We start from the raw sequence: 14,008 nt of genomic DNA on the forward strand, positions 1-14,008 counted from the left end.
CCCGCCAAAGGCAAGACCGGCTTGGAGGGGAACGCCAGGCCCGGCTTCTGGAAACGCCCCCGGAGAGGCCGTGGGAGCTGGCCTGGGTCTAGAGGTGCCCGGTGCCTTGTTGCTCTCCCGCGTGGCCGGCAGGGGGCAGGCTCGCCCCACGGGAAACGCCCTGCTGCCCCTGCCCCGGGTCACCCGCGGGACACAGGGGACAAGAGATCCTGGGGCGAAGCAGGCCGGGGTCACGGGGCACCCTGGCTGTCAAAGCAGGGGGTGTCTGGCGAGCCTGGACTCCTGGGTTCGGTGCTGACCTGGGGGTCTCCTCCCCTGACTCGCGCCCCATAGTACCGCTGCGCGCCTGCCTTCCCAAAGGGGACACGGTCCTGGCGGGCACAGGGAGGAAGAGGGGAGGCCCCCCAAGTCCCTGATTCGGTGAGCCAGCCGGGCAATTACAGCCCTCCCTGTGCCTCAGTTTCTCCACCTGCTGCTGGGGTCGGGTCCCCAGGGTGGGGCTCCGCGTGGGTGGAGCGGGGCCAGCTAGCAGGGCCTGGCCGTCACTCTGGGCATGAAGCAGCTGCTTGCCGGGTCTCTCGTGTCAGATGCTGCCGCGCTCCCTGCCAGCGCGGTCGTGAATGGAAAGCCCTTCTCTTCGGGGCAGCTATAGGGCAGCTCTGAGGTGCCTGGGGGGCCCGTATCATCGGAGCTGGCCCCATCCCAGGCTGAACAAAACAGCCGCCCATGCCCTCGGGGTCCCCTCACCTTTGACGACGTCTTTGGGGGCCTGCTGGGGATGGGGGGCTCCAGGCTGTGCCGCCCCCCAGCCACTGTCTTGTCCTGCTTGTCCGTCCTAGAGAGAAGCACAGAGTCAAGGAGGTGCTGGGGGCAGAAAGCTAGAGATCACAGGTCTGGGCATGGGGGATGCCCCTGCCTGGGGCTGAACCCCACCGGGGCACCCACACGGCCCAGATGCCAAGGCTGCACATGAGATGGGTCCTGCCATGTGCCTGGTGTACACGGAGCAGTTAGGAGGGCCACAGTGATCGTGTGTGGACCAGGGGCCAGGACCTGGGGCACAGCAGCGTACTACGGGATCGGTTGTAGGCACCCATGGAGCCCAGGTGTGTAGGGCCCAGCTGCAGACGCCGTCCCCCTGGGGAAGGGCTGGGCAGCTCCTGGCTGTGCACGCAGAGAGGGGGGCGCAGACTGGCCCCTCCAGTGGAGCCGGACGGGCAGGGGCAGCTCCCACCTCCCTGCTGCCCGGGAATAGGTGTTGGGGACAGAGCCAGCCGCCGCCTGCCAGCCACCGCCATCACCTGCCAGCTCCAGGGCAGCTCCTGCTGGGCAGAGCGGGTGCGTGTGTGCATGCATGCTTGTGTATGCACGTACACACGCATATATGAATACATGACAAACGTCTGCGTATTTGCAAACACCCACGACAAATGTACTCATCACACCACAGGCCCCTTAACACGTGCTGACATGCCACACACACACACACACACACACACAAGTGCAATCATATGGGTGACATGCTATCACAACTCCACGTGGATGTCACATGTGTGCAAACACACCTGGGTCACCATCGCACACACATGGGCATGTCAGTCGCACACCTCCTCCTTGCTCACAACACAACATGCTTAGTCCGTGCACAAGGGCACACTGTCCCAACCTCCCCATGTGTCACGTGTGTGCAAACAGTCCTGTCACATGCGAGTGGCTATGCCCATCGCGCAGATGGGCAAATCCAGGCAACTCCCTCCCTGGTGCCCGGCCTGGAGGACTCACCTTGCCAAGGCCCTGGACTGCTTGCTGCCCTTCTGCTTCCTCCTGTCCTTCTCTCTGCCATCCTGGCAGGTGCCAGCGCAGATGGGACCGTCCGTGCTGTCCTCCTGCCCCTGCAGATCCTTCAGGCTGCTCTCGCTTCTGGAGAAGAGCCAGGAGAGGCGTCTCCAGATGCCCCCTCTCTTGGCAGGGCGTGCATCCTGTGGCAGGGCCCTTGCTCGGAGGGACATGGGCGAGCCAGGAGCCCAGGTCCCTGCTATCCCACGTGGCTGGCCCCTCACGCCTCAGCCGGGAGCCGTCCCTTCTTGGCTCTGAAGCCCGACCCCAGCGCAGCCGTGCCAGGCTGGGCACGGGGCTGTTTCCCAGAGCTGCTGCAAACCAGCCCGGTCACATGAGAGGGACCGCAGCCCGGAGACAGGTGTGCAGCGAGGGAAGAGCAGCACAAAGGTGAACCCAGACTCGGGGAGGGGGGCAGGTGCGGGGACTCCCAGCACGGATCCAGGCACTGGCTGTTTATTTAGAGAGCAAACAGGGCGGATCTCGGGAGCCTGGGCCCGTGGGGAGAGGCTCGCCCAGGCGCTGGTGCAGACAACAGCAAACAGCCCGGTGCCCGGGGGACGGAGCGTGCAGACGAGGGTCCCCCAGGAGCCACGGCCTGGGGCCAGCACCTGCCCCGGGAGCTGGGGGCACCAGAGCCCTGATGAAGCCCTGAGCAGGGTCTCCAGGGCCGCTCGCGATAAAAGCGCTTGCACGGGGAGATCCTTCATCTGCCACCGCGACGTGGGAGCCCAGGGGACAGGGGCTCGCAGGGCCGCACCCCACAGCCCCCTTGCCCCAGGGCTCAGCTCCCTGCCCCAGCCAGCACCCCATCCGCAGCGCCCTCTGCCCCCAGCCTCCTGGGTCTTCTTTCAGCTCTGCCCTGGGCTATCTTCCCCCTGGTCTGGCCCCGGTTGCACGTCTCACGCTGTCCATGAGGAGGGGCCAGGAGACTGCACAGGGAGCCCAAGCTCCCCGGTCTGCAATACGGGCAGCCAGGAGGTGCTGCCCGCAAGCTAAAGCAGTTTGTCTGCCGGTGGGCGCTGTTCGGGGTGCTCTGCTCACTGACCCCCGGGGGAGCACTTGTTTTGAACCTTTGACCCCACACGCACACCCTGGTTTTCTTTTAGTTGTCCCCCGCAATGTTTGTGTAATTTTCGGGAGCCCAGCCGCCCACTTGTAGAGTGGCGGCCCCTGAAGATTTTTTTGTTCCTGTGAGTCATCTGTCCGGTCGCCAGCCGGACGCCGGTACCGCCATCGGCCGCCCGACCGGGGTGGCCCTAAGACCTAGATGGACATTTAAGACTTTCAATAGTCCCAGGGCCCGTCTCTGGCAGGCAGGACTGGCCCCGATCCTGGACAGCCCCAGAGCAGGTCCAGGAGCTGCTCTGGGCTGCGCGGAGAAGGAAGCGACGCTAAAGGGGTGCCCGGGGAACAGCCTTGCTCCTGCCAGGAAGAGGCGAGAGCCGCTGCCCTGTTGGCAATTGTGATCGCGGAGCTTATAGACAGTCGCCTGCCCCGGACGCTTCACCTGCCCCTACGACACAGCCAGCCCGTAGCGCCGAGCGAAGGTGCTAGGGAGGCCAGGTCGTGGAGCATTAGGGCCCCGGCCCTTGCCCCAGCTCCACGTGCACGGACGCAGAGCGGGAGGGCGAGAGCTTGCGGCAGCTCCTTCCTCCATTCCTTCCCAGGGTAGCAGGGCTGACCCATGGGCCATGCCACAGCGGGAGATGATGAGAGCCAGCTGTGCCTCAGGAGCTTTCTGCCCCAGCCCAGCCTGGGCCGGAGGTGCTGCCCGGAAGCCAGGGCTCCTGCACCCCCCTGCAGCCGAGCCGGGGACAGCCAGCAGCTCCTGCCCCAGCCGTCCGTCCTCCCTGCGCCCCTCGCACCTGGGCACGAGCTAGCAGCTCCCCTAACAGCGGCATCCCAGCTTCTGGGGGGAGGCCAAGGCTTGTGGCTGGGGTTAACAGCTCCCCCCTCCTCCAAAAGCCCTGGAGTGGGGGTCTCACACGGCTGACACCTCCAAATCTGCTGGCGGGACCTCAGGAGGAAACAGGAAGCCGCAGTGCGAGCAAAGCTCATCCTCACTGACGTTGGTGCAGCCTCTCGCCCTTTCTGCATGGTTTCCTCACCAGCTCCAACCACGCTGCAAGGAAGGGCTCCCCCATTAATTAAGGTCCCCTCCCCCCACGCCTCTGGGGGCAGGTGAACATCGTCAGCACATCCCTGGGCAATCAGGGTCTTCACCAGCCACCTGCTTCCTCCTGGTGCTTGAGCCACGGGAGAATCCCCGTCAGGGTCCACGACAGGACACGCAGCGAGCTGCTCCGAACCTACCTAGCAGAGGGCAGCGGTGCACGGGGTCCCAGGACAGCCAGGGCCAGCACCGTTATCCTCACCTTCCTGGGGGCAAAGAAAGGGGCAGAGACTTGCCCCCACTCCCCCTGGACATTATGGCAGAGCCTATAGGGCAGACCTGTGCCCCTCCGGCGTACAGGAGCTGCCTGCCCTGCTAGCGGCTCTTGCCCTATTCCTCGGGGGAATGGGCGCAGGAGAAACCCGGGAATCCTAGCGCCGTGCATGGAGTTAGGGTAGACCTGCCAAGCCACCACTGAGGTGCTGGGATCGCCCTTCCTCACAGACCACGTCTCCCTACTCCGTACATCACACACGCCGGAGATGATACCAAGGCGGAAGGTTTTATTAAATCAGAGCATTGGAACAACAGCCCCCGGTTGGGGCAGGGGCAGGGGCAGGGGCAGGAGGGCTGGCTTTGGGTGAGAGGCTGGAGCCTGGCAAAGCTTCCTGCCAGTGTCCTGGGTGCAAGCGAGCACTGTGCTGACGGAGCCGGTTCCTGCCCTTGAAGGCGGATTTGCTACAGGGAATCTCGGTGGCCCACGTGAAGGGGACGAGGAGGGGTGCTCGGGTCAACAGCACGGGGGCATCAGGGAGGTGGGTGTAACAAGCTGTTGGGAGGGCACAGGGGTGTCAAGGCAGGACGTGCAATGGGCATCCCGGGCACAGAGACAGAAGAGCTGCGGAGAGCTGGCAGCGACGGGGGGCTGCCCTGGAAGCAGCTTCTCCAGCCCCTGTGCTAGGAGCTCTGCACGAGCCAGAGCCGTGGCAGCTCAGGGGCGTGCAATGCGCGGGCACACCGGGCCCTTCTCCCCACCCCACCACATTGCCATCTTCCCGGGCCCGACTCCTCCACTCCACGCCTGTCTCGCACAAGGCGGGAAAAGGCTGGGCAGGGAGCGTGTGTGCCTGGGCTCGTGCCCACCCAGAGACCATCCCCCTTGAGGTGATGCCTGCCTGAAGCCGAGACCTTAAAGCTCTTTATGGACCAAGGTGGGCGCCCTGACTTGTACCGAGGGCAGCCCCCAGCTGCGGGGGCAAGGAGAGATTAAATCTCTTTCTGTAGATTGGGGTGAATGCGCCTGTCACCCCCAGCCCCCTGGGGGCACAGGGCAGGGACCTGAAGCATCAAAACCATCCTGGGCCTGGTGGCACTCAGGGGGAGCTCACTGAAGACCCCCACCGAGGGTGGCAGAGGAGGCTGCTGGAGCCCCCTGGCACTGAGGCTGCTTTGGAGCTGGAAAGAGTTGGGGGCATCCCCAGCTGTTTTTGGTATCTCTGTATAGGGCTGGGGCCGCAGGGCCTCTCGCAGACTAGGGCAGAGCCCTAGGGCTGCCCCTGCCTCTAGCATCCATCCGCTGAGCCCTGTCCCCAGCTCTGAAGGGGGGCTGAGACCCCCCAGCCCTCCAAAGGAAGCAGTGAGGGAGTCCAGCGGGCTCAGGCCGGCTGCATGGGGGAGGCTTCCTGCTTGACGGGCAGCCCGTAGTGGGGCAGGGGCAACAGGGCCGAGCCTGAGGCCTTGTCCATGAGGAGCAGCCTCGGAGTGCCCCTCTCTGCCTCCCTTTGGAGCAGACTGTCCGCCAGCCCCACGGCCTGGCTGGCATCGGCCCCTTCACCCTCCAGGCCAAAGTTGTGGGTAGCGCCGGGCACCCGGGGGTGGCAGGCACGCTGGTGCAGCGCCAGGCTGAGCGGGTGCAGGTGAGGGCAGCGGTGCCGGCGCTCCAGCTCGTGCAGGCGCCTGTGCAGCCGCAGGTGGACCTGCTGGGTGAAGCGGCCCGGGCACAGGGGGCACTGGTAGGGTTTCTCACCCGAGTGCAGCCGCAGGTGTGTTTTGAGGTTGCTGGTGCTGCTGAAGCGCTTGTGGCAGACCTGGGAGGGGAAGCAGAGAGACACGTGTGACACGACCGCAGCAGCTCCCGGGCGCCTGTGCAATGGGGCCCGCTCCTAGCCACTCACCGAGGACTCTTGCTGGCCCCCAGGGCTTTGTCCTCACCCCTCCCCACCACCCCAACCACAGCTGGACGGTCTCGGCGCTTGCACCCACCCCCTTGATGCGACCCCAGTGGGCTGGAGGGAGTCCCCTTCCCCAGCCCCCAGGTGCAAGCAGGAGGGAGGCTCCCCTACCAGGCACTCGTGGGGCTTCTCGCCAGTGTGGACCAGCCGGTGCTTCTGCAGGTGAGCCAGCTGCGTGAAGCGCTTCTTGCAGACGGGGCACTGGAAAGGTCTTTCCCCGCTGTGCACACGCAGGTGGACCTGCCGGGGCCGGGCGGGAGGGCAGACACAGACAGACACGGGGAGGAGAGGGAAGACACTGGAGAGACGAGCCACGGAGCTTTGGAGCCAGGAGGGCAGTCCAGGCCACCCAAACATGCTGTCCAGGGTAACAGCCCCCCACCTCTTCAGCCCCGAGCATCCCTCAACCCCAGCAGAGAAGCGGGTGGCACGTGGCCATGTGGGTAGAAGGCATGCGGAGGAGGTCTAGGATACTGCTCGATCGAAGGCAAAGCCTAACAGGTGCTTTTCCTCCAAGCACCCCCAAGCCCTTGATAGAGAGGGAGCCCCGTGTCGTGAACCCCCTGGGTTTGGGGAAACTGAGGCACAGCCACAGGGCACTGGCAGAGATCACCGAGCAGCTCCAGGCGGAGCCAGGAATTGAACACCGGTCTCCTAACTCCCAGTACCTTGAGGTTGGAGAGCTGTCCGAAGGTCTTGGCACAGATGTTGCACTCGTATTTGGGCCTGCTGCTCTGCTTCTTCGGGGGCAAGGCCCCGGGCCGGGGGGTCTTTGGCATGCTGAGGTTGACGGCGTCCAGCTGGAGGGCGAGCCGGGAGGTAGGTCTCTGTGGCTGTGCTTTGGAGCGGGGGGCAGTGTCCGCGCCGGGGTGCAGGCATGGCTGGAGCCCGGAGCCAGAGCCCAGGGCGAGGGAGCCCGGCTTCTGGAGCTGGGGGTCGTCCTGTTTGCCGAGGGGCGGCGGTGGGACAGTTCGGTGGGCTCCGGGGTATGGGACCAAGCCTTCCCGCAGGGCCTGGCCGTACCCCTGGGAAGGCAGCCCCAAGGGGGAGGTTTCCCCTGCCCTGCTCAGTGCGGGCAGTGGTGGGAAGGGCGAGGCGTGAGGCACCAGCAGCACCCGGGGGCAGTGGGCTAGGCTGGGGCTGCAGGCATAGAGGTACCCGGGGGGCCAGTACAGCGGGCAGGAGGGGGAGAGGCCGCTGAGGTGCCGCTGCAGCTCCGGGCGCGGTGAGGTAGCTAGGCTGCAGGGGCAGAGGCCGAGGCCCGGCTGGCTCAGGGCGTTCCCGTTTCTTTGGCACGCAGAACCAGACGCCTCTCCAGCAGCATCGTGGGACAAGCTGAGCCCCGGGGGCCACGGCCAGACGGCACGGGAGACCTCCATTGTTCGGCTTCCCATGCCCCTGCCCAGCCCTTGGACGTCTGTACGCTCGTCTTCCTCCTCCTCTTTTGTGTGCTTAGTGCTGAGGCTTTGGCAGTCTGGGGTGCCCGCCGATGCCGGCATCTTCGAGCCTGGCTCTGGGCAGGGCGTGCCCACACCCTGGGGCTCTGCAGGGAAGAAGCAAGAACCCATTACTCCGGGCGCCTGGAGCAGGAGGATGGGTAGGGGACAGCCCCCCACTGCTCCCTGCTGCCAGGCCTCTCCTGGCAGCTGCCCCACCGTGGTGATCAGACGCCAGGTGCCTGGGGGCAAACCTCTCCCCCCCACCGCCCCTCACCGAGCTTTGCAGCCAGTGCCGGGCACTGCAGGCGCTGGGCGACCTCGCGGCCGGGCCACATGAGGCGTTCGGCGCCGGGCGGGATGGGTGCCAGGGCGTAGAAGTAGATGTCCCGGTCATGCTGGCAGGCCACCAGGTTCTGGGCGGCGGTGCCCAGGGCAGGGTTGATATAGCGCATCCAGTCATGGCAGCGCAGGTCGCGGGTGCCCAGGACGTGGTGGAGCTGCGCCCCCGGGGCGTAGACCTGCAGCGGGCGAAGGGAGAGAGCAGCACATGTCGTGAAGGCAGAAGCCCCGTGGCTCAGCTCAGCAACCCGCGGGGAGCAGAGCACAGAGCAGGGGACAGGAAGGGCCCGTCCCCATGTGGGAACACAACCCAGGAGTCCTGGCTCCCGGGCGCGCCCAGCCCAACAGCCCCTGATTCGCATTCCCTAGATTCAGGGAAAGGACCCAGCCCCTTGCAGATGCAAAAGCAGAGCCCAGGTGTCCCAGCCCCCCGGCCCCGGCCGCAACCTTTGCCTTCATGCAAGCAAGGACTGGCTGGGAGCCATGAAGCATCTGCAGCACGGGGCACCAGTTTAAACCCAGAGACCTCTAGGATCCCCTGGCCGGCCCAGCTCCCCCTGCCAGCTCTCCTGCAGGTGAGGTGAGCTCCCGGCTCCCGCCTGGAGAGGAAAGCCGAGGGGGTGATGCAGCAGGAAAATCCCAGCCTGGGAATGCCCCTGCCCCTCTCTGTCTCTCACTTCCTCTGCATGGGTTCCTTGGAACCTGCCCCTCCTTCCTCCCCCGGCCCCGTCGTCCTCCAAATCTCCCTTCTTCCCAGCAGCTACTCCCAGCCCCCTCCATTTATGGTGGGCAGAGAGGAACGGAAGCCCTTCCCTGCGAGGGGGCAGGGGCAGGGCTTGCTCTGGGCACAGCAGGCTTTGCTTCCACAGGGCACCAGCACCCGGGGACCTGTGCCCCTGCCCCTGCACCTGTGCCACAGCTGGGGGTTGCTCTCAGGGGAGCAAATGCCTTCTGTGTCCCCCACCTGCCCTGGCATCTCTGGGCGCCTGTCCCAAGGTATCCAGGCTACCTGGGGAGGGGGTTCATGGGCTAAGGCTGCTGCCCACCCCCTCAACCCCCTGCCACCGCTGCCTGCCTCGCTCTCAGGCTTTGAGGGGAGGAAGTGGAGCCCAGAGACTGTCACTTGGTGCAGACCACACCGGAGGCTGCCCTGCCCTGCTGGGAGCTCATGGCAGCCAGGAGGTTCTCACAGCCCAGCCTGGGCCTGGGTGCCGCAGTCTCTCGCCGCAGGAAGCTGAGGGCTGGGAGCAGGCATTTTCCTGCCTGCCTGGCCCTGCTGATGGTGTGAGATAGGTGCGGGCGCTCGAGTGCGTGGGACAGGCATGCAGGGCTGATGGTGTGCGATATCAGCACGCACCGGATGTGGCAGCATGCGTGCATGTGTGTGTCCCTGGACACATGGCTGTTGTGTGTCAGCGGGCAGGCTGGGCTCTGAGCATCTCTGTGCCTGGGGGGGAGCAGCCACCTGGGTCTTTTAATAAGCAGCTGCAGGAATGGATGAATGCACATGTGTGCATGCGTGTGCATGCATGGGCACACGTGTGTGCCCATGCATGCAGCGCATGTGAGTATGTACATGCACCTGTATGCAAGTATGCATGTGCCTACGTGTGCCTGTTTGTATGTGTGTGCATGCATGTGAGTGCATGACTGCATATGCGTGTTTGGCACTTGGGCAAGAGGGGGCACACAGACCTCCCTCCATGTGAGCAGGCACGTGTGTAAGTGTGCAAAAGCTTGCCAGTGGGAGCACACAACTATGCCTGCATGCGCATAAATGCACCCGCATGTGAACCCACAGGGGGATGCATGGGTGAGCCTGCAAGCGTGCATGCAGGCGCATATTTGAACACACACGCACAAGTGCCCCTCCCCTGGTGGGGCAAAGCCCTTGAGGGCCCCCCAGCAGCCCCCACCCGCTGCCCAGCACCCACCTCACTGGCGTGGCTGCGCGGGAAGGCCAGGGTCCGGCCCAGGGAGGCCTGCGTTCGTGGGAGGTGGGGTCGGGCGGGTGGCTGGTCCTTCACGACGTAGGTGCATCGCGCCTCCAAGTCCGCCTCCCTCCAGCGTGGCACGGGGCTGGTCTCTCCCCTCATTGCCGGCCCTTCACTCCGGCCACAGCATGGGGGAGCCTGGTGGGAGAGGGGCAAGAGCAGCCTGTTAGCAACCAGCTCCGGGCATGGCCCAGGCTCCCATCCAACCCTGCAGAATGCCCCATGCCCTCTCCCCTCCCTGTCTGGGCAACAGTCCCAAAGGGACACCCCAAGACGGATCTCAGCGCAGAGGCTGCGGAGAACGGGCAGCGCGGGACAGCCTGCAGCAGACACTCAGGCTCCGGGAAAAGCTGTTTGCATCGGGGCGAATGCAAGGGGCCTGATTCGCTGCTGCCGGGCTGTCCTGTGTCCACAGTAGCCGGCAGACGGGCTTCAACTGGTGCCCACAGCCCCACACCTCTAAACGTTTCTGGCTCAATTCGTCCTTCCAGCCCCTTGGATGTCCTGGTGCCCCTTCCCCGCGGCTCCATCTGCCCTGTGTCTGTGCCCCTTTCCCCGCCCAGGTCCCAGTCACGCTCTCCTACACTGAGCCCCGATGTCTTAGTGCGAACGTGGAGGTGGGGAGCGGGGCTTTCCTTCCCTGTCAACACCCGGCATTGCTATCCCGGCTCTGACTCCCAGGGAAATCTGGGGCGGCCGACATGTGCCGGGGTGACGTGGACAGGTGGGATGCAGCCAGTGCCCAGTCTGGTGGGTGCAAAGCATGGGTGTGGAGGGACGGCGCTGGCTGTAGGGGCAGGGGGTGGTGCAGGCGGGGGCAGAGAGGGGGACCTGGGGGCAAGCATAGACCCCAGCACCCTCCCTGCGGAAAGCCTGGCGCAGCCCGTTGGGATGCCCCACGGCCCCTGGAGAGATGCACCACGCAACCAGGGGCAGGAGTCTTCTCCCAAGCGGGCACCAGTTCCCATCACAGAGTGCCCAGCCCCTTCCCAGCTGACCTGGCAGGGCGGGGGCGGTGGCAGCTGAGACCCCAACTCCATGCCAGCCCCGAGCCCACCAAGGCAGCACGTCGCACTTACGTGGTGGTGTCACCTCCTCCGCTGCCCCATGCAGCCGCAGGCAGCCCTCGCCAACCGGGCCATGCCTCCTCCCTCTGCCGTCCCTCCCCGACTCCTCTGCAGCTGCCCGGGTCCCCGCCGGGGCACGCAGCCCCGGGGCCAGGAGCACAGCCAGGCACCCTCATGCTGACAGCCTGTTTAAGGGACACGCGTGGTCCCCAGGCGTCACGTGCCAGGGATTACACGGGGATTAGCCAATCGCATGCCGGGAGATGGCCCCTCTCTCACCCCGGCCAGAAAAAGAGAGGCCAGATGGAGGATTTAGTTGCCCTCCTGTTCAGAGGAAAGCCATCCTGGGGGGCCCTGCCCTACTTTGTGGGGCCTTGGGTTCAGCCTTCGCCTTCAGTGCAGGAGGGTTTGGCCTCCCCTGGGGGACAGTAGCCCAAGGGGGTGGGTTTGTGGGTCCCTTGAGCCCGCCCTACATGCCATGCCCCGCAAGGAGGGGGCCGCCAGGTTGCACTGCTCCCGGCGACCCCGAAGCCAGGCCCCACCGGCTGCAGGGACCCAGGGCATGTTCATCCGGGTGGCACCAAGGCCGTGGAGCTGGGGGGGGTCTGCATGGAGCTGCACCACCATCCTGCAGCAGACGCCTCGGGCAAGAGCAGGACGCGCTGCCTCTGTGCCAGCCCGAGAGCCCTGACTGCGGAGCTGGTCTGCAGCTGACAGAAATCCTGCTCCCAGACCTGGCAAGGGCTGCATCTTCCTCCAGCTCAGGCAGGAGCTGGCGTGCCCGGGCTGGGTGCCAGGGCTCCCCAGAAGCTCTGTCGAGAGGGCTGGCATCCAGCCCAGGCTGGGCAGCTCCCCACGATGCAGCTCTTCCCCCAAACACACCTGCAGGAAACCATGGCAGGTCAGGCACGCCGGGCTAACCCCCGCTGCAGGAGAGCGCAGGCCTGCGAGAAAGCGTGCGACACGTGCTGCGTGTGCATGGGGTGCGACACAGAGTGAGGGGCCCGTGCCAGGGCTGCAGCAAACCACTGGGAGCGTGGCACCCCTTTGATGTGGTGAGCCTTAGAGAACCCCGCCACCAAGTCAGACAGACGCTCCCGGGCTCTCCAGAGCCACGTCCTCCTGCCCGGGCTTTCATGGGTTGCATACGTGACACCACACCCAGCCGGCCGGGCTGGGCGAGGGCAGGAAACCTCCGATCCGAGCCTGTGGTTCTACCTGCGGGCTGGCACCGTGAATAACAGCAGCCCTGGGCACACCCTGGCCCCTTCCACCGAGCGAGCCCTTGACCAAAACAGATTCGCAAGGCCTCACATTAGCCCTGGGGCTGTCAGAGCCATGGGGAAACTGAAGAGTGTTTCCAATCATGCCCCCAGCCCTGGAGATCCTGCAGGCCTGTCCGGTGGAGGATCCCGGGGGCGTGAATGTTTTCCCCAGCGCTGGAGGAATCTGCGTAATGAGCTTTACGGCACGGCCCCATCTCGAAATGCTGGCCGTGCCGCGCTGTCCCTCCCCTGTCCTGTTGGGACCCGGAGTAACGGGTCAGCCGAGAGCGCCGGAGGCAGACAGCACGGGCTGCTGCTCCCGCCAGCTTCTGCACGCCACACTGCGGGAAGGAGCATTCGCAAGCCCCCATGGCTTGAAAACCAGGCCCAGTGTTTTGCTCCAGGCAGCGAGGAGAACTGAACCCCAATGATGGAGACATCATCACAGACAGCTGGCCCAGCCACGACCGCCTGCTACAGGTACTGGGGAAACCATCTCCTCCCTTGCATTAGCCAACAAACTGGCCCTTTCCCCACAGCAGAGATGTGCGTGCATCCACATGGGCCGATTGCTGGACACCGAGCACCTGACAGGCACAAAGCCAACCACGATCCAAGAGACCCTCTGAGGAGGGCAGCGGTTGGGGGTATGGGTATGGAGATGGGGTGCACGGGCATGCGGTTACGCGGTGCGGACTGTGTAACGGGTTTTTAGTGTGCTTTGATCTGCCAAGTGAACCACAAAGGCCACTTGGCAGAGTGTTCCAGGTAACGTTTATATATATCTATATATCTATATCTATCGATCGATCGATTGATCGATCGATCGATCGATAGAATTTTTTTTTTTTTGCAAAAATGAGAGAGAGAGAGAGAGAGAGGAGCCATATGTTCTCTGCTGAAGCCTAGTGCAAGCCCAAAGCAAGGTTACTTGCTTCATTTATGGCTGGAAGACAAGCCCAAAGAGCCCGGCTGGGCTGGCCTTGCAGCACCGGCAGGGCAGGCGCCAGCTGTGGAACGAAGCAGCTCGTGTGCCAGGCTGGGTCTGAGCTGAACTTGCCCTTGTAACTTAGTACGAGCAAATGTAATAGGTAGAGTGTAGATGCATATAACCTCACATATAGAGAGACATATATAGAGAGCCCCCCAAGGCAGGGAGAAAGGAGGGACCTTGGCTGGCATTGCATACATCGCTTCCCGAGCGAAAGAAGCCAGAGCTGCAAGCGTCTGAGGATGCATCTGTGTCTAGACAAGGGGCTTTGCGAGGGTAGAACGATCATTGAAAACACAGCCCGGCCTGGCTGATGTGATCTGTGGGAGCAGACCTGGCCTTAAACTGGTTTTAGAGGCACGTACAGTGGATTTAAGTCCCACTCTTGCAATAGGCTCCTCTGCACACCTGCTGCAGTCCACGGGCAGGGCCAGACACAGGCGTGGGCGAACCAGGTGGCCACCTGGGGCCTGGACAGAAAGGGGGCCTGAAAATGGTAATTTTTTTCCCCATTGTCTGATTATTATTATCAGTATCTCTGTTGAAGGGGGGCCCGATACGAAAAGTTCACCGGGGCCGCCAGGAGCCCAGGTACGGTGCTGTCCATGGGGATGGCCCTCCAAGAGGATTCGCCCCAGTGTTAGAGCCTCTACTCTGCTCTGCATACTGCCAGGCATGTCTGGCTTGATCCAGGTGGGAGGCATAAGTAAATCTCCTGCCACACCTGCAT

General features: G+C 64.3%; 1 protein-coding gene across 1 annotated transcript in view; it reads right to left on the bottom strand.

Annotated features, from left to right (window-relative positions):
* Window positions 1-4,507: 4,507 nt before the first annotated feature.
* ZNF683 (zinc finger protein 683) overlaps window positions 4,508-14,008 on the bottom strand; it is a 16,196-nt gene continuing 6,695 nt past the window's right edge. Inside the window, exons 2-7 of the mRNA XM_025198736.1 lie at window positions 9,896-10,093; window positions 7,897-8,140; window positions 6,852-7,726; window positions 6,295-6,423; window positions 5,979-6,039; window positions 4,508-4,781 (exon numbers count right to left, since the gene is read on the bottom strand). Of these exons, the coding sequence (XP_025054521.1) occupies window positions 4,519-4,781; window positions 5,979-6,039; window positions 6,295-6,423; window positions 6,852-7,726; window positions 7,897-8,140; window positions 9,896-10,057 (1,734 nt within the window). The 5' untranslated portion in view covers window positions 10,058-10,093 and the 3' untranslated portion in view covers window positions 4,508-4,518. The remainder of the gene's footprint in view (window positions 4,782-5,978; window positions 6,040-6,294; window positions 6,424-6,851; window positions 7,727-7,896; window positions 8,141-9,895; window positions 10,094-14,008) is intronic.

This window comes from Alligator sinensis, unplaced genomic scaffold (genome assembly GCF_000455745.1).
Source record: "Alligator sinensis unplaced genomic scaffold, ASM45574v1 scaffold337_1, whole genome shotgun sequence".
In the NCBI taxonomy this organism is placed as follows: domain Eukaryota; kingdom Metazoa; phylum Chordata; order Crocodylia; family Alligatoridae; genus Alligator; species Alligator sinensis.